The sequence below is a fragment of the Lithobates pipiens genome, unplaced genomic scaffold (assembly GCF_037356315.1).
Source record: "Lithobates pipiens isolate NorthernLeopardFrog02 unplaced genomic scaffold, aLitPip1_a1.2 Scaffold_27, whole genome shotgun sequence".
Taxonomy (NCBI): domain Eukaryota; kingdom Metazoa; phylum Chordata; class Amphibia; order Anura; family Ranidae; genus Lithobates; species Lithobates pipiens.
In genome coordinates, this window is record NW_027507788.1 from 41,774,927 (window position 1) to 41,799,513 (window position 24,587).

General features: G+C 43.5%; 1 protein-coding gene across 1 annotated transcript in view; it reads right to left on the minus strand.

Annotated features, from left to right (window-relative positions):
- The window catches only part of PI4K2B (phosphatidylinositol 4-kinase type 2 beta), a 146,857-nt gene that overhangs the window by 101,220 nt on the left and 21,050 nt on the right, over positions 1-24,587 (minus strand). Inside the window, exons 2-3 of the mRNA XM_077456877.1 lie at positions 22,206-22,360; positions 371-571 (exon numbers count right to left, since the gene is read on the minus strand). Coding sequence (XP_077313003.1) covers positions 371-571; positions 22,206-22,360 — 356 coding nt within the window. The remainder of the gene's footprint in view (positions 1-370; positions 572-22,205; positions 22,361-24,587) is intronic.

Here is a 24,587-nt window from a genome sequence, read left to right on the forward strand (position 1 = left end):
TCGATTATGAAAATAGTTGAAAACTATTTTTCATAAAATCGATTAGTGAGTTGTTTCGTCCCCAATCAGGATAGTCATCTGAATAGCACAGACTTTACTCTTGCACAAATACAGGTCAGTATGAGTTTACCTGGTTCAGACACTATTTTGCCTATAAGGGCCCGTTCACACCAGATGCAGTGGGATGCCCATCATGGCGCATGCAAAAACACTGCATTTCTGGTGTGAATGGGCCCCAGGCCTAGTGCTTTATTTTCTGGATAGTTTTTCAAAATGCATGGTTTGCAGTCAATTGCAACCTAGAGTTGATATTGCAATTTTTTTGTTTAGTCATGTAAAACATTTTGGATGCTAATTAAAAGCTTGTTACCTTTGTTTTAGGCACAACACCTAATCCAAGTCTTTCATCCACTAAATATGCTCCAGCTTCAGAAAGATATCCCTGATTTGGAACAAGGCAGCCACGTCCAAAGCAGCAAGGACAGCAGACTTTGTGAAAATATTTGGTCCATTTGGGGTTAAGGTGTCCATAAGGCTCTTCTGATTTTGGCTTGAATACACCGATTATCTTCTGTTAAAAAAAAAAAAAAAAAAAAAATGAAACAAACAATCGTCATTACAGGAAACTACCAAATCTTAAAATAGTGATGCAAAAAAATAAAAAACTAAATATGTTATATATACACACACAAAAGCGAGTACACCACTCACATTTTTGTAAATATTTTATTATATCTTTTCATGTGACAACACTAAAGAAATTACTTGACTATAGAGCTGCACAATTAATCGTCAATAATTATCACAATCTTGACTGAAGTGTGTCACAATTCTTTCTATGCAAAGAATTATCTGCTCTTCTGATGCCACAGCCCTCAAAAGAAAGGAAGAGAAAAACGCAGCGGTCTTTCAATTAAAAAAATAAATAAATACTGGTAAATAAAAATTACCTTAATGGATTAAAAAAAAAAAAAAAAAAAAAAAAAAAAAACACACCCAACCAGTAAAGTTAGCCCTTTTTTTTTTGTACAACAAGAAAGATTTTATGTCACGAGCTTACGTAAAGTAGTGAGTGTACAGCTTGTACACCAGTGTAAGTTTGCTGTCCCCTCAAAATAACTCACACAGCCATAATGTCTAAACCGCTGACAACAGTGAGTATGCCCCCAGGTTAAAATATGTCGGCAGCACAGTGGTGTAGTAGTTATCACTCTCACCTAGCAGTAAAAAGGGTCGCTGGTTAGAATCCCTACCATGACTCTACCTGCCTGAAGTTTGGATGTTCTCCCTGTGTCTGTGTGGGTTTCCTCCTGGTACTCTGGTTTCCTCCCATGCTCCAAAGACATGCTAGTAGGTTAATTGGCTTCTGTCCAAAATTGGCCCTAGTATATGAAGCGAGTTGGGGACCTTGGATTGTGGACTCCTTGAGGACAGGGACCAATGTGAGTGTGCGATATATGTGGAGCGCTGCCTAAACTGACAGTGCTATATGGGTGCCTTAAATAAAATCGGAATAATTGTGGACATGCACCCACACTCACTCAGGTTGAACTGGATGGACTGGTGTCTTAATTCAACCCATGTACAAAATCAGCACCCAAAGTGTCAATATTTTGTGTGGCAACCATTATTTTCCAGCACTGCCTTAACCCTCTTGGGCATGGAGTTCACCAAAACTTCACAGGTTGCCACAGGAGTCCTCTTCCACTCCTCCAGGATGACATCATGGAGCTGGTGGATGTTAGAGACCTAGTGCTCCTCCACCTTCCATTTGAGGATGCCCCACACAAGGGCTCAATATGGTTTAGGTCTGGAAACATGCTTGGCCAGTCCATCACCTTTATTCTCAGCTTCTTTAGCAACGCAGTTGTCTTGGAGATGCGTTTGGGGTCGTTATGTTGGAATAATGTCCTGCGGCCCCAGTCTCCAGAGGAAGGGCATCATACTCTGCTTCATTATGTCACAGTACATGTTGGCATTCAAGGTTCCCTCAATGAACTGTAGCTCCCCAGTGGCGGAAGCACTCATGCAGCCCCAGAGCATGACACTCCCACCACCATGCTTGACTGTAGGCAATATACACTTGTCTTTGTACTCCTCACTTGGTTGCAACCACACACGCTTGACGGCATCTGAACCAAATAAGTTTAGCTTGGTCTCATCAGACCACAGGACATGGTTCCAGTAATCCATGTCCTTAGTCTGCTTGTCTTCAGCAAACTGCGGGCTCTCTTGTGCATCATCTTTAGAAGAGGCTTCATTCTGGGACAACAGCCATGCAGGCCAATTTAATGCAGTGTGCGGTGTATAGTCTGAGCACTGACATGCTGACCCCCACCCTTTCACCCTCTGCAGCAATGTTGGCAGCACTCATATGTATTTCCCAAAGAAACTCTGCATATGCTGCTGTGCACATGTACTCAACTTCTTTGGTTGACCATGGCGAGGCTTGTTCTGAGAGGAACCTGTCCTGTTAAACGGCTGTATGGCCTTGGCCACCTTGCTGCAGCTCAGTTTTAGGGTCTCGCCAATCTTCTTATAGCCTAGGCCATCTTTATGTAGAGCAACAATTCATTTTTTTCCCAGATACTCAGAGGGTTCTTTAACATGAGGTGCCATGTTGAACGTCCAATGACCAGTATGAGAGAGTGAACAATAACACCAAATTTAACTACTTTCCACCCAGCCACTATACATAAACGGCCAGGTGGGTGCTCTCTCCTGAGAGAATGTTCAGGAAAGTCCCTCAGGAGGGGGATCGTGCCCACGCAGCGGCGTGATCACGATGATCTTGTGTCACCCAGACACGTCGCATCTCTGATCGGCAGGAGGGCTCTGTGGTTGGCCCTCCTGATCACGACGGCCGTGTCCAATCACAGATGTCCTGTGATGTAAATACAGTACATTCTATGCTTTTCGCCAGCTTCTAAGATGGTGACGGCCGCCGCACAGCACTACTGCGCATGCACGAGTGGGAAGTGTCTCCGGCGGCAGATTTAAAAGCGAAATTGAATGAATCTGCCCTCGGACTTGTACCTGGAGATCTGGATTGCCAGTATTTCACCTTTTTGCACAGCTTTATCATCCACCCTGAATAAGGCGAGTGGCCTCCTGTTTCTATACTGTTTGCATTACTTATTGCTGTGTTCTTCTCCCTCTCTTTCTCTGTAACCGCTTATAACTATTTCTTTAGGCTTGCCTTACTCCTCTTTCCATGGAGACCACTGTCCTAGCAGATCAGGAGGGGGGGGGGGGGGAATTTACCAGGGTAAGTAGTTAAGATCGAAAGAGAGAGCAATCCCAACGCTGCCTAAATGGTTAGCCCTACCAGATCCTCAAAGTCTACCAACTCAAGGCACAGAGAGACCTCGTGCAGGAGAAGCCTTCTGGCCAGACAAAGCCGCTCGAGTTGCAGGAGAAGTTGCCCAGGCCACAGAGGGAGTCGCAGGAGAAGTCACTCCAGATCATATTCAAGACACAGCTGCTCCTACCACAGAAGATCTCCTGCGCATAGACAGCAGTCTCCAGCGCACCATTCCGACCTTCCGGAAACGCATTTTGGATATGCGGGGCCATAGATAAACTGGCTTGCCACAGGTCCTTCGAGGAAGCTACCAGAGAAAAAAAAGCCACAGACTAGACAACCTGCAGCCCCACAGATTCTAACTCCGGATACGGAGTTGTCGACGCAAAGTGCTTCACCTGCCCCTCTAAGTACATCAAGGGACCAGGACTCCCCGTCCGACAATGAGGGCTTGGAAGCATCCACCGGCTTTGATTTTTTCGCTAAATAGAGCCCTTTGGAAAGTCGGTTAAAGAGGCGATCAACTGGGAGGAAGCAGCAAACATTTTGAAATATCTTTCAGCAACAGAGTCGATCAGGAGATCAGAAAACCTCTTAAAGCGGAGGTCCACCCTAAAATGGACCTTCCGCTCATCGGAATCCTCCCCCCCTCCGGCGCCACAATTGGCACCTTTCAGGGGGGAGGGGGGTGCAGTTACCTGGATAATCCAGGTAACTGCACCCACTTCCGGGATAGCTCTCTGCGGAAAGGGGCGTAGATTACGCCCCTTTCCGCAAGTGCCCGCCCCCTTCCGCAAGTGCCCCGCTGCCTGCTGAGAAACACACAGATCCCAGAGGCAGCGGGGACCGTCCTTATTGCGCATGCGCAGTAGGGAACCAGGAAATGAAGCCGAAAGGCTCCATTTCCTGATTCCCATACCAAAGATGGCGGCGGCAGCACCCGAGTGACGATCTAGAGATCGGCTTCGGGTGCCGACATCGCGGGCGCGCTGGACAGGTAAGTGTCACTATTTTAAAAGTCAGCAGCTGCAATATTTGTAGCTGCTGGCTTTTAAAAAAAAAAAAAAAAAAAAAAAAAAACGCGGAGTCCCGGCAGACTCCCGCTTTAATTGTTCCATATGGCCTTAGGAAAGGTCAGGCGGCATCGGCTCGCACCAATCGCTTCATGTCTGGTAAAGACTATCAAAAAGGCCTACTCGCTGAGTAAACTACAGATTCCTGAGGGCTTAAAGGCGCATTCCACCAGGGCAGTGGCAACTTCTTGGACGGCCTATTGTAGGGTCTCGGCGGAGACCATCTGTGAAGCAGCCACCTGGTCTTCCAGAAACACCTTTATATCGCATTATAAAGGTGGATTCTACACGACTATCAACAGTGGATTTTGGAAGGGCCATCACCCAGGCCAACTCCTCTATTTCTTGCATCCCCACCCAGTCTGCGAGTTACACCCCAGAGAGTGTATGCTGCCATGATGCGTCAGGAAACCGGAAAATTGTATACTTACGTTTCTGTAATTTTCCTTTTCTGACGCATCTTCATGGCAGCATACAAAGACCCACCCATTGAAGGCGATTCATATATATTACGGAGAATACTGGGGTGGGGGCCGTTTCGTCATCTTATAGCCATGTGGTCCTATCAGGATGTGGAGGCGGAGTCACAACCCAGAGTGTATGCTGCCATGAAGATGCGACAGGAAAGGAAAATTACGGAAAGGTAAGTATACAATTTTCCGGTTTGTCGCATCCTACAGCAAAAGCCATGGTCCGCAGAGAGCTTCCAAAGCACCAGAGGGATCTCATTATTAAAAAGGTATCAGTCAGGAGAAGGGTACAAAAGAATTTCCAAGGCATTAGATATACCATAGAACATAGTGAAGACAGTCATCAAGTGGAGAAAATATGGCAGAACAGTAACGTTACCAAGAACGTCTCACTAAAATTGTTGAAAAAGGTGAGAAGAAAACTGGTCAGGGAGGCTGCCAAGAGTTAAACAGCAACATTAAAGGACCTGCAGGAAGATCGGGCAAGTACTGGTTATCTGGTACATGTGGCAACAATCTCCCATATTCTTCTTATGTCTGGGCTATGGGGTAGGGTGGCAAGATGGAAGCCCTTTTTCTTAAAAAAAAAAAAAAACAAACACACACACACACACACACACACACACAAGCCCAGCAAACTTTTGCAAAAGTCCATCTAAAAGGCTCCCAATAGCACGTGGAACAAATGTTATGGTCTGGTGAAATCAAGGTTGAACTTTTTGGCCATAATTCCCAAAAATATGCTTTGGGGCTGTTTTTAACTTCAGCTGGAACAGGGGCCTTAGCCAAGGTAGATTGAATTATGAACAATTCCAAATACCAGTCAATATTGGCACAAAACCTTGAGGCTTCTGCTAGTAAGCTGAACACGAAGAGGAACTTCGTCTTTCAGCATGACAACAACCCAAACAATACATCTAAATCAACAAAGGAATGGTTTCACCAGAAGATTAAAGTTTTGGAATGGCCCAGCCAGAGCCCAGACCTAAATCCAATTGAAAATGTGTGAGGTGGTCTGAAGAGGGCTGTGCACAGGAGATGCCCTTGCAATCAGACAGATTTGGAGCATTTTTGCAAAGAGTGGGCAAATATTGCCAAGTCAAGACGTGCCATGCTGATACTCATACCCAAAAAGACTTAGTGCCGTAATAAAAATCAAAAAGGTGCTTCAACAAAGTATTGGGGTATGCACAATTATGCAACCATATTCATTTTAGGTTTTTCATTTTTACTTCCCGCCACCTAAAATATTTCAGTTTGTTGTTCAACTGAATTGTAAAGTTTATAGGTGACATGAAGGGCTAGTTTACACTTGCTTCAAAACACGGCTTCAGACAGGCTTTGTTAAAGCTCTCTGAACGCCAATCAAAGCTCCTGTCACTAAATAAAATGGTTAGCTTATAGTCCTGTGTGTACCAGATTTTGCTTGGTATTTCGATGAGGCTTCAAGCGAGCTTTGCCATAGATTTCTATGGAGGCTTTGAAGCACCACTGAAGCTACAGGAGATATCATTTTTGAAGCAAAGCAATTATAAACAGGACTGTAAGTTAACCATTTTATTTAGTGGCAGGAGCTTTGACTAGCCTTTAGAGAGCTTTAACAAAGCCTGTCTGAAGTTACACACACAAAATATCTCATAAAAGTGAGCACACCCCTCACATTTTTGCAAATATTTTATTCTATCTTTTCATGTGACAACACCGAAGAAATTACGCCTTCCTAAAATGTAAAGTAGTGAATGTACAGCTTGCATAACAGTGTACATTTGCTGTTCCCTCAAAATAACACAGCCATTAATGTCTAAACCGCTGGCAACAAAAGCGAAAAATGTCCAAATGGGGCCCAATTATCAATTCTCCCTCCCGGTGTCATGAGACTCAGTGTTATAAGGTCTCAGGTTTGAATGGAGAGCAGGTGTGTTAAATTTAGTGGCATCGCTCTCACATACTGGTCACTGAAAGTTCAACATGGCACCTCATAGTAAAGAGCTCTGAGGATCTGAAAAAAAGAATTGTTGTTCTACATAAAGATGGCCTAGGCCAGTGATGGCGAACCTTGGCACCCCAGATGTTTTGGAACTACATTTCCTATGATGCTAATGCACTCTGCATTGTAGTTGAGCATCATGGGAAATGTAGTTCCAAAACATCTGGGGTGCCAAGGTTCGCCATCACTGGCCTAGGCTATAAGAAGAGTGCCAAGACCCTGAAACTGAGCTACAGCATGACGGCCAAGACCATACAATGGTTTAAAAGGACAGGCCCCACTCAGAACAGGCCCCTCCATGGTCGGCCAAAGATGAGTGCATGTGCTCAGCGTCAAAGCCAGAGGTTCTCTTTGGGAAACAGACGTATGAGTGCTGCCAGTATTGCTGCAGAGGTTGAAGGGGTGGAGGGTCAGCCTGTCAGTGCTCAGACCATACATCACACACTACATCAAATTGGTCTGCATGGCTGTCACCCGAGAATGAAGCCTCTTCTGAAGATGATGCACAAGAAAGCCCACAGTTTGCTGAAGACAAGCCAACTAAGGACACAGATTACTGGAACCATGTCCTGTGGTCTGATGAGTGTCATGATCTGGAGCTGCATTCGTGCTGCTGGCACTGGGAAGCTACTGTTCATTGAGGGATCATGAATGCCAACATGTACTGTGACATACTGAAGCAGAGCATGATCTCCTCCCTTTGAAGACTGGGCCGTAGGGCAGTATTTCAACATAACGACCCCAAACACACCTCCAAGACGACCACTGCCCTTCTAAGATGATGGACTGGCCAAGCATATCTCCAGACCTAAACCCTATTGAGCATCTGTGGGGTATCCTCAAATGGAAGATGGAGCACAAGGTCTCCAACATCCACCAGTGTTCAGTGAAAGAGCTACAAATGATTTGAATTGATTTGTGCATGCTTGTGGGTGCCTCTTGCTGAAATCTACTATCGATGCAATTACACACTTATCTCACTCAGTCAATACTTACCATGGACATAATGAGACCAATAGGGATACACATTTTCCATCTATGAGATGCTTTCCCTCCAATCTGCCCTGTGTGGTGTTTCTTCTGGCTCTGCCTCCTCAGCTCCCTGGAGAGACACCTGCTGCCACTGTCTGGAGGCTTCACACACGTTATCTCAGCTATGTGTAGTGGTGAGTATGGGTCCTCTACTTATTAGGCCCCTCTTTCCCTCTGCCTAACAATACCAATATCTGTCCAAAATTGGCCCTAGTATATGAATGGGGACCTTAGATTGTGAGCTCCTTGAGGGTAGGAACCAATGTGAGTGTGCAATGTACAGGGATAGGGACAATTGTAGACAGACACTCACTCAGGTTGAACTGGATGGACTGGTGTCTTTATTCAACCTTACTAATTATGTTTGTATGTTATGTTATTTGATTGTTCATACACAAATGTACCATTACTACTAATTTTATTCTACCCAGTTATATGTACCTTGTATTAAGTGGCTTTCTCTGATGACAATAATGCATGTAATACTTTTACTGAATAATATATAATGTACTTACTCTTGTTACTTTTATTGGCGCTCACCTCATTTAAAGTCCCAGGGCGAAATTCTGAGATAGAGAAGATATAGATTGGTTTTTTTTTATTGCGGGCTCAAGAGCAGGAACAGGGATTTGTATGTGTAAACACACAAATCCATGTCCTGTCAGGGGAGGAGAAACAGATTGTTTGTTCATACCAAGTAGGAACAACGATCAGTCTTCTCTCCCAGTCAGTCCAAATCCCCACAGTTAGCATACTCCCAGGGAACACACACTTAAACCCTTAATCGTCCCCTAGTGTTATCCCCTTCCCTGTCAGTGACATTTATACAGTAATCAGTGGTTATTTTTAGCTCTGATTGCTGTATAAATGTCAATAGTCCCAAAATAGTGTTAAAAGTGTCCGATTTGTCTTCCACAATATTGCAGTCAGGATAAAAAATAAAAATAAAAAACCCAACCACGCAGAGGTTATAAAATACCACCATAAAAAAGCTCTATTTGTGGAAAACAAAAAGGACATCAATTTTGTTGGGGTACATCGTTGCATGACCGCACAATTGCCAGTTAAAACGACGCAATGTAATATCGCAAAAAATGGCCTGGACAGGAAGGGGGTAAATTCTTCCGGGGCTGAAGTGGTTAATGTCTAAATCACTGACAAAAATGAGAACACTCCTAAGTGAAAATGTCCAAATTGGGCCCAATTACCCAATTTTCCCTCCCCGATGTCATGGGACTTGTTAGTGTTACAAGGTCCCAGGTGTGAAATTTGGTGTTCTCCCTCTCACAATGGTCACTGGAAGTTCAACAAAAAATTGTTGCTCTACATACATCATCCAAGATGGCCTAGGATATAAGAAGACCATACAGCGGTTTAACAGGACAGGTTCCACTCAGAACAGGCCTCGCCATGGTCGACCAAAGAAGTTGAGCGCACCTGCTGAGCATCATATCTAGAGGTTGTCTCTGAGAAATAGATGTATGAGTGCTGCCAGCGTTGCTGTAGAGGTTAAAGGGGTGGGGGGGGGGTGGTCAGCCTGTCAGCGCTTAGACCATACCCCGCACATTGCATCAAATTGGTCTGCATGGCTGTCGTTCCAAAAGGAAGCCTCTTCTATAGATGCACAAGAAAGCCTGCAAACAGTTTGCTGAAGACAAGCAGACTAAGTATGTGGATTACTGGAAACATGTCCTGTGGTCTGATGAGACCAAGAACTTATTTGGTTCAGATGGTTGCAATCGTGTGTGGTGGCAACCAGGTGAAGAGTACAAAAAGACAAGTGTGTCTTGCCTACAGTCAAGCATGGTGGTGAGAGTGTCACGGTCTGGGGCTGCATGAGTGCGGCTGGCACTGGGGAGCTACAGTTTATTGAGGGAACCATGAATGCCAACACGTGACATACTGAAGCAGACCACGATCCCTTCCAGGATCGGAGACTTGGCACTAGGGCAATATTCCAACATAATGACCCCAGACACAACTCCAAGACGACCACTGCCTTGCTAAAGAAGCTGAGGGTAAAGGGGATGACTGGCCAAGCCTGTCTCCAAACCTAAACTACATTCACTATCTGTGGGGCATCCTCAAACAGAAGGTGGAGGAGCGCCAGGTCTCTAACATCCTCCAGTTCTTTGATATCGTCATGGAGGAGTGGAAGAGGACTGCAGTGGCAACCTGTGAAGCTCTGGTGAACTCCATGCCCAAGAGGGTTAAGGTGGTGCTGGAAAACAATGGTGGCCACACAAAATATTGACACTTTGGGCCCAATTTGAACATTTTCACTTAGGGGTATACTCACTTTTGTTGCCAGCAATTTAGACAATAATGGCTGTGTGTTAAGTTATTTTGCTGCTGCAGCTAGGGAGTTAAAACAGGTGGTGAGGAAGCGATATATTGCCTCCTCACTGCCTGTCAATTGCCTCTGAAAAGAAATCTGTGTGGATTGCCTTTAAGAGTATCAGCAGTCTCTTTCAAATCAGAGCAGTAGAGGGGTGCATTAGTGCAATTGTCAAAGGGGGGGGGGGGGGGGGGGGGGGGAAGAGTGTTTAAACTCACTCACCAATTTTCCAGCCTCTAATATCCAAGTACTTCAATTTGCTATCTGTCCTGCACACCTTAAAATACACACAGAAAGCGTGTGCGCACATCAGGGGGTGGAGTATGGACGGGGCTGATGGGGCAGGCACAGCAGGGATTGGATAGGTCAAGGAGGCGGGGCAAAATCATTGGCCTCTTCAGAAAACTGCACAGTTTTTTCCAAATAGAAACATTTGTTGTTAAATGGACACAAAAAAAATGGGGGAGAATTATCTGTCTTAAAATTTAGTCAGCAGGATGGACAACAAAATCCATGTCAGAAGGCAGAATTAGCCATATAGTCCCAGGTAGCTATGAAGGGTTAACCACACATACAAGCAGGTACAAAGGTGTTTAGATGCCATTCATACCAGAAGCAACAGTCTGCAGATGTTAAGCTGTAAAGAGTTAACCAGTTAGGTAAATCAGTACTTAAATGAAGCAGAAGTAGATAAGAACGGTCCTCTTCTAGCATCCAAGGGCACAGAGGAGTCCAGGGTAGGAGGAGAAACAAAGTCAGAAAAAGCTGTAGCACAGATAAGCAGCCTGAGGTTTGCAAGGATTGGTACCTTACTCTCACCCCCCTCCAAGTGACATGCAGCTAGGCCCACCTGTGCTCCCTGCATGGTGACCTGGCACCTGGGTTTTTTGTCGAGCAGGTAAAAAAAAAAAAAAAAAAAAAGTGCTTTTTTTTTTTTTGAGCCTGTAAAGCATCGCACCAGAGATCAGCAGGTCTCCTCCAGATCAGGCAGAGTATCTGTGTGCCCCTACATCCCACACAAGCAAGCAGACAGACAATCTGACAGTAATCATCAATGAACTACCATGGGGCTCCACAGCAGAAATCGAATAACATGTTCTCAAATTTGAACTTATTATTTTAATCAGGGCTTGACGCATTCCCAGGCGCCAGGTCATCATGGCGACTAGAATTTGTGTTCTGGCACCTGGGCTGCTATTCTCTGTGCACTCGTCTTGTGTAACATCATCCACCACCCATGGACGCCGGTGTGCATTTCTGTACACTTGAAACAATTGTACACTTTGTGGAAGCATAATTTTTGCAAGGGCTCACCGCCATTGGTTAGCATGGTCATGTGACAGCGCTGACCAATGAGAGTCTGCTCTTTCTTCCAAGACAAAAGACAAGCCTCTCATTGATCACCACTGTCACATGACCACACTACTAACCAATGGCCAGGAGCCTTGGCAAAGGATTATGCCAATACACAGCTTCCAGGTGTGAAGGTGGAGATGCCCTTTATAATCTGGAAAAAACAAAAAACAACCCCCCCCCCCCACCACACACACACACACGCTTCTAGATTCAAAGCAAATTTGTCAAGCTCTGTATTAAACCCAGCGTTGGACTGACAGGGTAGCTCTAATCTTCTGTACCTTGTCCTACAACTCTCCAACAACTAAATCACTGAGCTGGGCTATATTGATCTTTGACACATTCATTAGCAGATACCAAGGCAGTCTCAGATTTCACATCTAGCAGAGAGGCCTTCTTTCATAGCAATCTTACCTCGGGCACTGCTAAATCTTTAGACAAGTTGGATGTTATAGCTTACCTGACAAGAGACATATCTGACCAATATACACTTCTCCTACATCTCTAGCTTTCCATTCATAATGCCTAAAAAGGGAAAGGCTACCCCTTGTGGCTTGATCTTATAGGGTCCAATTCACTGCATCTTGGATCAGCTACAATAGTTGTTAAGACACCCAAAAAGATCCTGCTACTAATAATACCTTTTGGGATACATGGATGGAGTTTGAGTGCAATTAAATCCACAATTTCCTTTCATTATCACCAAACCAGGGGGTGGAAAATTTTTTTTTAGATAAAAGATTATTTTTTTTATCAACATTTATTTTAATAAAATTTTGGAATAAAAAAAACTAACTAAAAAGATAGTTTTCTTGTTAAGATACATTAATACATTTGGTTTAATCAGCATGAAATGGAGCTTAGTTATGTAGCATGAATCTGTATATTCTGCAACATTTACATTTTTTCGTAAACTCATTCAGTGAATCCAAGCTGAGATAAAATGCACTGCATTTGCAATTTCACAGTAACCATGAGATAAAACAAAGTTCAGGAATATTGCTTTATACTAGGGGTGCACCGAATGGGTTTTTTGGTTCCCGAAACCGATACCGAAAATGAAAAATACACTAGGCCGAAAACCGAAACCGAAACAGCACCGATACCGAAAATGACTGTTTTTAAAAAATATTTTCATACAGCAGATGGTCAGAGACTGCAGGCATGGTACAGGAGATGGTCAGGGACTGCAGGCATGGTACAGGAGATGGTCAGGGACTGCAGGCATGGTACAGGAGATGGTCAGGGACTGCAGGCATGGTACAGGAGATGGTCAGAGACTGCAGGCATGGTACAGGAGATGGTCAGAGACTGCAGGCATGGTACAGGAGATGGTCAGAGACTGCAGGCATGGTACAGGAGATGGTCAGAGACTGCAGGCATGGTACAGGAGATGGTCAGAGACTGCAGGCATGGTACAGGAGATGGTCAGAGACTGCAGGCATGGTACAGGAGATGGTCAGAGACTGCAGGCATGGTACAGGAGATGGTCAGAGACTGCAGGCATGGTACAGGAGATGGTCAGAGACTGCAGGCATGGTACAGGAGATGGTCAGAGACTGCAGGCATGGTACAGGAGATGGTCAGAGACTGCAGGCATGGTACAGGAGATGGTCAGAGACTGCAGGCATGGTACAGGAGATGGTCAGAGACTGCAGGCATGGTACAGGAGATGGTCAGAGACTGCAGGCATGGTACAGGAGATGGTCAGAGACTGCAGGCATGGTACAGGAGATGGTCAGAGACTGCAGGCATGGTACAGGAGATGGTCAGAGACTGCAGGCATGGTACAGGAGATGGTCAGAGACTGCAGGCATGGTACAGGAGATGGTCAGAGACTGCAGGCATGGTACAGGAGATGGTCAGAGACTGCAGGCATGGTACAGGAGATGGTCAGAGACTGCAGGCATGGTACAGGAGATGGTCAGAGACTGCAGGCATGGTACAGGAGATGGTCAGAGACTGCAGGCATGGTACAGGAGATGGTCAGAGACTGCAGGCATGGTACAGGAGATGGTCAGAGACTGGGGACATGGTACAGGAGATGGTCAGAGACTGGGGACATGGTACAGGAGATGGTCAGAGACTGGGGACATGGTACAGGAGATGGTCAGAGACTGGGGACATGGTACAGGAGATCAAAGCAGCCTCACCAGTTCCCCTCAGATGCAGCCTGCCTGATAAAAATACATGCAGTGTTTTCCCCATGTATTCCAATGGCTTTAGTTCACACCATGCAGTCAGTTTCCGGTGCGGAAACTGACTGCATGGTGTGAACTAGAGCCATTGGAATACATGGAAAACACTGTGCATGCATTTTGTGCAAAAAAAAAAGAAAAAAAAAAGAACACGGAACTGCATCTGGTGTGAACTGGCCCCAAGCAAGCTACCTGGTTCCGTTCCAACAGACTTCTATTGGGAATGCTCATATCGTTACCTCTACTAGCAATAACTTAACCCTTCCCCATTCTATCACATGGCGATAAAAACCTAGCTGGGTCAAAATCAAGATTATTATTATTTTTTTATATGGTCAATAAAGTGAGTACAGCCTTTGTCCTGTGACCTGGTTTATATAGCATGGTTCCATTCACACAATTGGCCAGAGGTAGATAGTTTCAGAGGCAAACAAATGACTTTTGGATGCAGCAGCACTGTGGGCACAAAAAAAAAAAAACTTGATTTAGCTGTGGACAAAACTCTGCAATACTTGCCCTGGGCACACTCTTTCCCCCTCATGCAGCTTGCCAGTGTCTAAATGCAGCCTCACCCATGCCCGGATCTGTGCGGTGATCTCCCCGTGTCACGGAGCCGTGCATTGAATTGCCTGGGTGGCTGCAGTAACAATGTCCCGCCTCCTGTAATCACGTCACGCTGATTCAATGTCCCGCCATTGGATCAGTGTACCGTCTGTCACAGGAGGCGGGACACTGTTACTGCAGCCGCCCAGGCAATTCAATGCACAGCTCCGTGACACACGGAGATCACCGCACTGTCGGGCGGGAGGAAAGGAGGAGGGAGGACGGAGGGCGAGCCAGGAAAACACCCGTGCAATGGATGGCACCAGGGGGCGGAGCCCCGCACAGGCCCCACCCCCATTTTCGGCAAGATTTTCCTTTCGGCAATTTGCCGAAAACACCATTTTCGGCCGATATGTTTCGGCGGCCGAAATTTCGATGCATCCCTACTTTATACCATTGTTTTGCAAATCTATGTACACTGCAAACCGTATGATTGTTTAAAGAGAAATGCATCTGTACCAGGCTCTAAGTGTGAGGAGGAAGGGCAAGCAGTAAAAATTAAAGTGAAATCTAAGCAGGTTATGAACCTTGTGATCTTTCTGCACATAGCTTGAAGTGCTTTATTCTTCTCAAGGAGCAAAATGGCAGCAGGCCATAAAAGAGACCTAATTTGGGAATATATATTAACCTGACAGCTTATTCTAAAAATGGGAATCCTTCATTTTGTTGTTTGCAAATATTAAAGATTCTTACTACCAGCAAGAACGAGTCCTTACATTTAGGCTGGGTTCACACTATTGGGAATTAGGCGCAGGTTTCCCCACATCCAATTCAAGTGTCAGGAGAGAGTGTGACCAGCTCGCTATGGAGCCGGTTCATGCGGCTCCGTTGCAAATTGTACAGGAGTTCTGTGCATCTTGTCCGTTTCAGGGCCAAATTCAGACTGAAATTTTACCTGAAGCCGTGAACAGGGACGTATCGGATCCCTACTGTGAGCCGCCCCATGCGGCAGTGTGAGCCCAGCCTTAAAGAGCACCAGTCATATTTCAGATCCATCATGGCAGCACCGGTTAACGGGCATCCACTCACCTGCTCCTGCTACATCCCTCACTTTGTTGTGTCACTACCGCATCACCAGCCATCCCATTAAAGTGAACGGGACTGTCAGTGAGTCAACAGCTGGTCAGAGGAGGAGCCTCTGCAGGACAGAGGTGACAGTTCTTTAAAAAAAACAAATTATAATTATTATGTATAAAATTTATAGTTTTCTAGGGCAGGCCAGGGTAGCAATTTTCTCAAGGGACCACATGAGAAACTAGGACTGTTGTAAAGGGCTGAAATTCTGCTCAATAATTGTTGACTTGGGAAAGCCCATAAAGTACGTAAAAAAAAAAAAAAAAAAAAAAAACAAACACACACCTAGCACAATGAATAATAAGTGCAACTGCCAAATAAAAATAGGCCTCTTTCAGATGGGTGGCTGAGCTGTGATTTTACCATCCACCAACCACCCACCTGAACTGTAACATAACAGGGGCTGTTCACATGTCAGAGACATCACATGTAAAACTCGCCCATGGCGTTCAATAAGGCCTCTCTGCAATTACGACACTTTCCCACCAAATCCTAGCCTCCATGCTTTACCAATCAGAGCCTCAGACTTTCTCCTTCCAGTTCCTATAGCTCTCCACAAAGACATCTGTCAGCATGCCTCTGAGCTTAATCTGCTGGCAATAAGTATAGCCCTCCAAAAGGGCGTGGCTACACGAACACTAACTCCATTGATAGAAAGACGCTGGTGCTCGTGCTCTGTTCATTTTCAGTCGGGAGCAGTGTCTGGGAAGTGGCGAGAGCTTACAGCGGACACTTTGAGCTCCGCTGTAACCGCAGTGCATCGCCCAGTTTTTGGTGAAAGTTTGCTATGATTATTTCAATTTATGCTGGCATTTTTTATTCAACATGTGAGTGAATATATTGAAGAGATGTGCGAGTTGTTTGAATACATTTTAAATGGTATCACGCTATGTGGAGCATTCTATTTTACTTTTCACACATGGATAAGCCTTGCCTGTAATGATCGGGGGATAGACCCAAGTGGGGTTTATACTGCTGCTTCTTTTGCCAAACACGAAAGTGAGAGGCAACATCAGTCGGTGAATGCGTTTCCATTGGGCGAGGTGTCACGCGCACATTGGTGTGGTGGAAGTTTGAAGGAGTTTATGAAGATGGATTCCTTTTTGTGATTTTCATGATTCTGTTTACTGGGCTTTTAGTTCTCTATATCACTGCAGCACAGGGTGATAGATTGACTATTTTCACATTTGTTACACTGTTACGAGCGCTACTTAAATTATCCTTTAAATATTCTGCAGCACATGTTTTGAGGTATAAGTTAGGTTTATAAATATGCCTCTGAGCTTGTTAGCTTCCTCAGTGAGGAAGAGAATAGACTCAGTGTGGCATGCTGACAGTGGAGCCTTCGAGGGCCACATAGGGACATCCAAAAGTCTGGATATGACCCTGGAGCTGCAGTTTGTCCAGTTCTGACCTAGGCCCACATGAAGTTCAATATACTAGCTAATGGTCCAATTTCCCCAGTCATCCTTGATTTAACCACTTTCAGACCAGACCATTTTGCTGGCTTAAGACCAAACCACCTTTTGCGATTCGGTTAGGGCTGCAACTAACGATTATTTTCATAAATCGATTAGTTGGCCGATTATGGTTTCAATTAATAACCTAAAAAGAAAAAAAACAAAAAACAAACAAAAAAAAGGCTATTTATTCTTAAATATCTCGATGCAGTGGTAAATATAAATAAACAAACAATTATATGGTTGGGGAGCAAAATATCTAATCCACTCTGAGAATAAACAGACAGAAGAGATATATATTGTATATACTATTAGAGGAGATATACTGTATATACTGTTAGGGTATATACTATTAAAAGGGTGAATCTGGTAAATACCAGACTAGGGCTGAAACAACTAATCGATTAATTGACAACTAATCGATTATGAAATTAATCGGCCAGTAACAAAATGGGGTTAAAGTTAATGAGTCTGATGATATTTACCAGATTGACCCTTTAATAGTATATACAGTACATCTCCTCTAATAGTATAATACTGTATATATTAGAGGGGATATATACTGTAATCTCTTCGGTCTGTTATTCTCAGTGGATTAGATATTTTGCTCCCTAACCATATAGTTGGTTATTTATATTTACCATTGCATATAGAGATATTTAAGTATAAACTGCCTTTTTTTTTTTTTTTTTTAAACTTTACATATTAACTAAATTATACACCACACTTTATTTTTTTTTTAAGGTTATTAACCGATTAATCAAAACAATAAATCGGTCAACTAATCGATTATGGAAATAATCGTTAGTTGCAGCCCTATAAATCAGACCCAGAGATCAAATTTATTTAAACAATAAATAAATAAATAAAAAAAAAACACACAAACACACGTTTTAAAAAAGGTTTTCATTTTAAGAACGTTTGTTCGATTTTCTAATCATTAGTGGGGTCAAACTAACGCTCATTTTCAACCACAGTGATGGGAAACTTTGGAAATAATGGAAAACTTCTTGGTCAAAAGGAATTTTCAGACAGTGTATGTGGTTTTCGATCCGCGAGGCCAGCATAAGGCTCGGTACACACCTATGTAGTTAGCTTTTGATCCGTTTCTGCAGTGCAATTTGATTTTTGCACATGCGATTTTGCTTCGATTTGCATTTTTTTTGGCCAATTTGTTGTTGGGTAGATTACAAAAACACAAATTGCTGCAAAAACGCATTACATGCATTTCTGCCACTTCTCCATTGAAGTATATTGAACCAAAAAAAAAAAAAAAGACCGTTTTGCGTAAAAAAAAAAATAAAAAAAAAAAAAAATAAAAAAATAAAAAAAAAAGCATAGATGTGAACATGTCCCATAGTAAACCATGTAAATGAACCATAGTGTGTAACATAATGGTGTTAAAAAAAAAAAAAAAAAAAGCAGCAAATAATCACTACTGTAAGGGGCTCATTTTCATCAGTAGCGATTGTTTGCTAAATTGGGCTTATTTTAGCTCCTTATGTTACTGGCCGATTAATCGATTATGAAAATAGTAAAATCGATGAATTGATTAGTTGTTTCAGCCCTAGATTCGGTACTGCGTTGCATTAACCGACAATTGCGCAACCGTGCGATGTGAATCCCAAACAAAAATTGACGTCCGTTTTTTCCCCACAAATAGAGCTCTCTTTTGGCGGCATTTGATCACCCCTGCAGGTTTTTTTTTTTGTTTGTTTTTTGTTTTTTTAGAGTGCAAAAAATAAAAAAAATAAAAGAGGAGCGACAATTTTGAAAAAATAAAAATAAAAAATGCATTTTTTTTACTTTTTGCTATAATAAATATCCCCCAAAAATATAAAAAAAAAAAAAAAAACTAATTTTTCCCCCTCAGTTTAGGCCGATATGTATTCTTCTACATTATTTTTTTTTTAACCAAAAAATAGATAAATAATAAAAATCGCAATAAGCGATTTGTTTGCGCAAAGTGTATAGAGTTTACAAAATAGGGGATAGTTTTATGGCATTTTTATTAAATTATTTTTTTTACTAGTAATGGTGGCGATCAGTGATTTTTATTGTGACTGTGACATTATGGCGGACACATCGGACATTTGTGGAACCATTGTCATTTATACAGCAATCGGTGCTATACAAATGCACTGATTCCTGTGTAAACAACACTGGCAGTGAAAGGGTTAATCAGAGGGTGGCAGTGTAGGGGTTAAGTGTGTCCTAAGGGCGTGTTACTAACTGTGGAGGGCTGGGCTGTGTGTTAGTGAACAATGATCTCTGCTCCAATCGCAGGGAGCAGAGATCAGTGTCACTTGTTGCTAGGCAGAACGGGGAGATGCTCTTTTCTTCCCCATTTCCCCGTTCAGCCTCCCCATGGGACGATCGCAGGTATCCCCGCGGCGATCGAGTCCGCGGGACCCCCGGCCAGACTCACGGGGGCTCGACCGGCACGCACACGATGGCACCGCATACCTGTACGGCCATATGCCTGTCCGTTCCATTCTGCCGACGTACATCATCGTGCGCCGGTCGGGAAGTGGTTAAAAGAGTTGTCCTGTCTCCCCTACTCTATAGCAATAGAGAGACTCTTGCCATTAACATCTGGCAAATGGCATTACACTTCAGAAAACAACCAAATGAACGGGTCCATATGTCAATAAGTTTATATTATAGCTCACCAGGGCCTTTCCTTATTCTTCATCTCTGTAACCATTAAAAGATTTGGTAAATACTTGGGCCTTAACATTAACTGACAAAATTCTATCTTGATGCCATTGGTATCTAGAGTTATGCCCTCAACACAAACTCATGCCTTTCTTTAAAAGGAGTTGTAAAGGTAGTAGTTTTTTTAAATCTTAATCTTAAGATAAAAAGCCTTCTGTGTGTAGCAGCCACCCCAGCGCCCCCTAAAAACTTACCTGAGCCCCATCTCTATACAGCGAGGTCCACGTGTTTCCCGATTGTTTAAGACACAGTAGCGGTGCCATTGGCTCCCACGGCTGTCAACGTCAGGCAATCAGGAGAGAGAGGGAGCGGGGCTAAATGGAAGCTCCACCTGAATGGTCACATGGAGCTGCAGCTCAGCTCAGGTGCCCCCATATCAAGCTGCTTGCTGTGGGGGCACTCGACAGGAGGGAGGGGCCAGGAGCACAGAAGAGGCACCCAAGAAGAGGAGGATCCAGGCTGCCCTGTACATTTTTTTTTTTTTTTTTTGTTATTTAACGAGACTTTACAAATTACTTTAAATACCTGGAATTGCAATTTAAAAAATGATTACTTCCCTTTTCACAAGAGCAAACTATTAATTCTAGCTATCGTGGCATGAAGGCGCAATTTAGGCCACAAGTTTTCGAATACCCACTAAAGGAGCGTTAAAAAAAAAAAAAAAATAAAAAAAAAAATCACAAGACCCTAAATGGTAATATTCACTCTATCCCTACTTGCCCCACATTAAGCTGGATAAAATGCTACCAGCTCGAGACTAAATGGCAAACCCTACCACCTACTATGTCTACAGAGAAATGGAATGTTATATGCTCCTCATATGTTGGTCTCACCAGTGGTTACAATTAGGATTCATCTTTTATAAAAGGCCTTATTGGCTTTAAAAACCACACACACACACACACACACACACACACACACACACACACCACACAGAGATGATGGGATGGCAATTGCATAAAAAAAAACAAAAAAAAAAAAAACAAACACACAATTGTATAAAATATAATAAACCCCAAGAAGATATCATGCACGTCTTTTGGGGTGGTCAGGTTATACCTGACTTCTGGTAGCAAGTGGTTACTGTGCTCACTATCTTACTGCATATCCCTCCTCCCTGTACACCTGACGTTTATGTGTTATACTGGATGAAGAAAATTGGCCATGCTATGCTAGATTATAGTTACAAAAAACTTGTTTATGGTTTGCAAAGTCAAAGCTAAAATAGTGGAGTGGATCCTCCCCCTACTGCTGCCCAGTGGAAAATATTGGTTAGTCATATCCTTTTTATATGGGAATAAGGACTTTCCGCTAAAATGTCAACAAACTTGGGACCCATGGTGTAATGCTACTCTCACATTACATTTTTCCATTTAAGCCAAAAAGGAAACCATAACGAAATGGCAGCTTGTATCCATATATAATTAAGATCTCATGCACATGGGTGCCTGGAGCCATACAAAAGTAAAAAATGTGGGCTTATGTCCCCACCCAGGAGCCACAGTATGCTGAAATCATTGGCTGTAGGCAGGTATACGACAGTACTTAGATAAACACCAACATGCATTTATATGTGCACCCCTGTACACAGCCCGACTGCGTCCATGGGCGTACATTTGTACACATCTTCACTCTAAATGCAAGTACCTGCGTCCAGCGCCATACATACATACGCACGTGCATATTAATGCAATTACTGGCATATACCTACATACCGCAGTCAGATGCGTCCAGGCTTGGACACCCATCCATAACCACAGGTGACTTGCTTGGTGTGTGGCTACATGCAAACAGTGATGGACTCCATCAGCCTGTCGCCTTTTACTGGCTGAGCGATTGCCACTATTCACATGCACCCCGTGCTAGTCCTAGCCATAAGAATCCGCTGTATGTGCCTAACCGGCCATGCGAAGGAGGCCTAAAGCTATATGCATAACGAAAGAATGAAAAAGTCAAATAACTACAGGGCCTGCTTTAAGAAATGGAAAATTAGTTGTGACTTGTTTAAATGTATTTTAATAAGTTCCAAAATGCATGTGGGTAAAATATCTATTTTCTAGCAACGCTGAACTGCTTGGCAGGATAAGGGTTAACCTAGAAGTAAATGCAAAATTCTCTGTTAGAGAGAATAAGGATGTCAGTTTTTTTCTTTTTTTGCGTGCATCCCATACAGGGCATTTCTCTCCGTTTTGGCTATGGGACAGTAATCGTGGGAAGAAATACCCCCCAAAACTGAGAGAACCCCTAGTGGTCACCAGAACTAGTGTCCTCACTGGAAGATTTCCCCTCCATTACAGTTTTTTTTTCTCCACTTAAACAGTAAACATGACAAATATAGGATAACAAATCATAAAAAGGGGCGCAGACAACAACGAAAACCTTTAAGGGGTTACTCTTCAAGGAGGACAAATGGAGCAGCTAGCAAGCCATACACCTTGAAAAAAAACTTGCAAATTGCACAAGAATAGGTCACTGCCCTCAAGATAGTATTTAATCTTGTAGTTTTAAAGATTTCAAGCCACGAGTGACTTGCATTGCAATCCTGAGACAAATGTATATTAAGCTACCGCTAAGATAATGTACAACACTCACCCCCTTTGGATCTTTAACAAAGTAACTCCCACTTGAGCCTTGTGATATTCTTTCTGGAAAAACACCATTTTCAATGGCTTGTTCTGCTCTGTGAATAATGTCAGCAAATTCAATATCATCCAAAATGACATTCAGCTCTTCAGTACCACAATGACCTAGAACAAAAAATAAAAGATTTTACAAAACGAAAGATACTAAAATACTGCAAGTAATTAAGGGGTTCTTTAAAGGAGTGTTCCAGGACTCTAGTTCTCAAGAAACCCCAACAGGTCATGTTTTCAAATGATCCTTATTTACAAGTGCACTTCATTTTACACTTTGTAAAGTCTTGCCTAAGACAGAACTCACATTGTATGCGATGATGTGTTCATAAACGTTTGCAGAATTCAGACCTGCCAGTAATGATATACAGAGAAGGCGCAGACAGGGTACAAGACGGTTTTCAGAACCATTAGTCACCTGGAACCCACCCAACAACATAAGTATTCACATACAAAAGGAGGTTTCTTTATTCTATAAAAATGATTGTTAAACAAAATAAAAACACTTATTAAAATTGCACCACATACGGTATCCTCACATTTTTGTAAGCATATTATATCTTTTCATGTGACAACACTGAAGAAATGACACTTTGCTACAATGTAAAGTAGTGAGTGTACAGCTTGTATAACAGTGTAAGTTTGCTGTCCCCTCAAAATAAATCAACACACAGCCATTAATGTCTAAAACGCTGGCAACAAAAGTGAGTACACCCCTAAGTGAAAATGTCCAACTTGGGCACAATTAGCCATTTTCCCTCCCTGGCATTATCGCTCTCATTCTCTCACACTGGTCACTGGAAGTTCAACATGGTACCCCATGGCAAAAAACAAACAAACAATCTGAAGATCTGAAAAATAAGAATTGATGCTTTACATAAAGATGGCCTAGGCCAGTGATGGCGAACCTTGGCACCCCAGATGTTTTGGAACTACATTTCCCATGATGCTCCACTACACTACAGAGTGCCAGAGCATCATGGGAAATGTAGTTCCAAAACATCTGGGGTGCCAAGGTTAGCCATCACTGGCCTAAGCTATAAGAAGATTGCCAAATTGTCTTTGGAAAACAGACGTATGAGTGCTGCCAGGTTGAAGGGGGAGGGGGGGGGGGGGGGTTAGCCTATCGGTGATCAGACCATATGCTGCACACTACATCAAATTGGTGTGCACGGCTGTCGCCCCAGAAGGAAGTCTCTTCTAAAGACAATGCACAAGAAAGCCCTCAAACAGTTTGCTGAAGACAAGCAGACTAGGGACATTGATTACTGGAACCATGTCCGGTGGTTGGTTCAGATGGTGTAAAGCGTGTGTGGCAGCAACCAGGTGAGGAGTACAAACCAGTGTGTCTACAGTCAAGCATGGTGGTGGGAGCGCCACAATCTGGGGTTGCGCAAGTGCGGTTGGCACTGGAGAGCTACAGTTCATTGGGGGGGGGGGCACCATGATTGCCAACATGTACTGTGACCTACTGAAGTAGAGCACGATCCCCTTCCTATGGAGACTGGGCCGCAGGGTAGTATTGCAACATGATAAAGGACCCCAAACACAAAGACAACTACTGTCTTGCTAAAGAAGCGTAGAGAGTAAAGGTGATGGTCTGGCCAAGCATGTGTCCAAACCTAAACCCTATTGAGTATCTGTGGGGTATCTTCAAACAGAAGGTGGAGGAGTGCAAAGTCCCCAACATCCACCAGCTCTGTGATGTCATCATGGAGAAGTGGAAGAGGACTCCAGTGGCAACCTGTGAAGCTCTGGTGAACTCCAAGCCCAAGAGGGTTAAAGTGTTAATAAACCCACAGCAGTAAAATCAGTCTGTATATGCAGCATGGCATTCTTGTTATAATCACGGTGGAACCTAAGGGGTTAATCATCTGCATTGTGTAAAAAGGCTGTTCTCCTGTATGCACAGATTCTTCCCCTCCTGCACAGTCTATCTGGGGAAGGCCAGCTAACACATGTGACACAACACACTAACATTTACTTGTTCTCAGAGATAGCCAAGTCACATGATATTGACATGACATGTGGGCGTGTATAAAGGCTGTACTGGAAATCTCCTCCTACCCGAACTCTTAGCACTGGAGAAGCTGTGCACTTTATCATATAACCGTGGTATACAGATCATCCAAAAAAGGTATATAGTGGCATTATTTGAATGTAAAAAAAAAAAAGAGGAACTATTTTCAGATTATTGGGTTTAGTAACACTTTAAGGCAGTGCTTGAAAATGGTAGCCGCACAAAAATATTGCCACGTTGGGCCCAATTTGGACATTTTCACTTAGGGGTGTACTCACTTCTGTTGCCACACACACACACTCCCCGGTGTCACACACACAC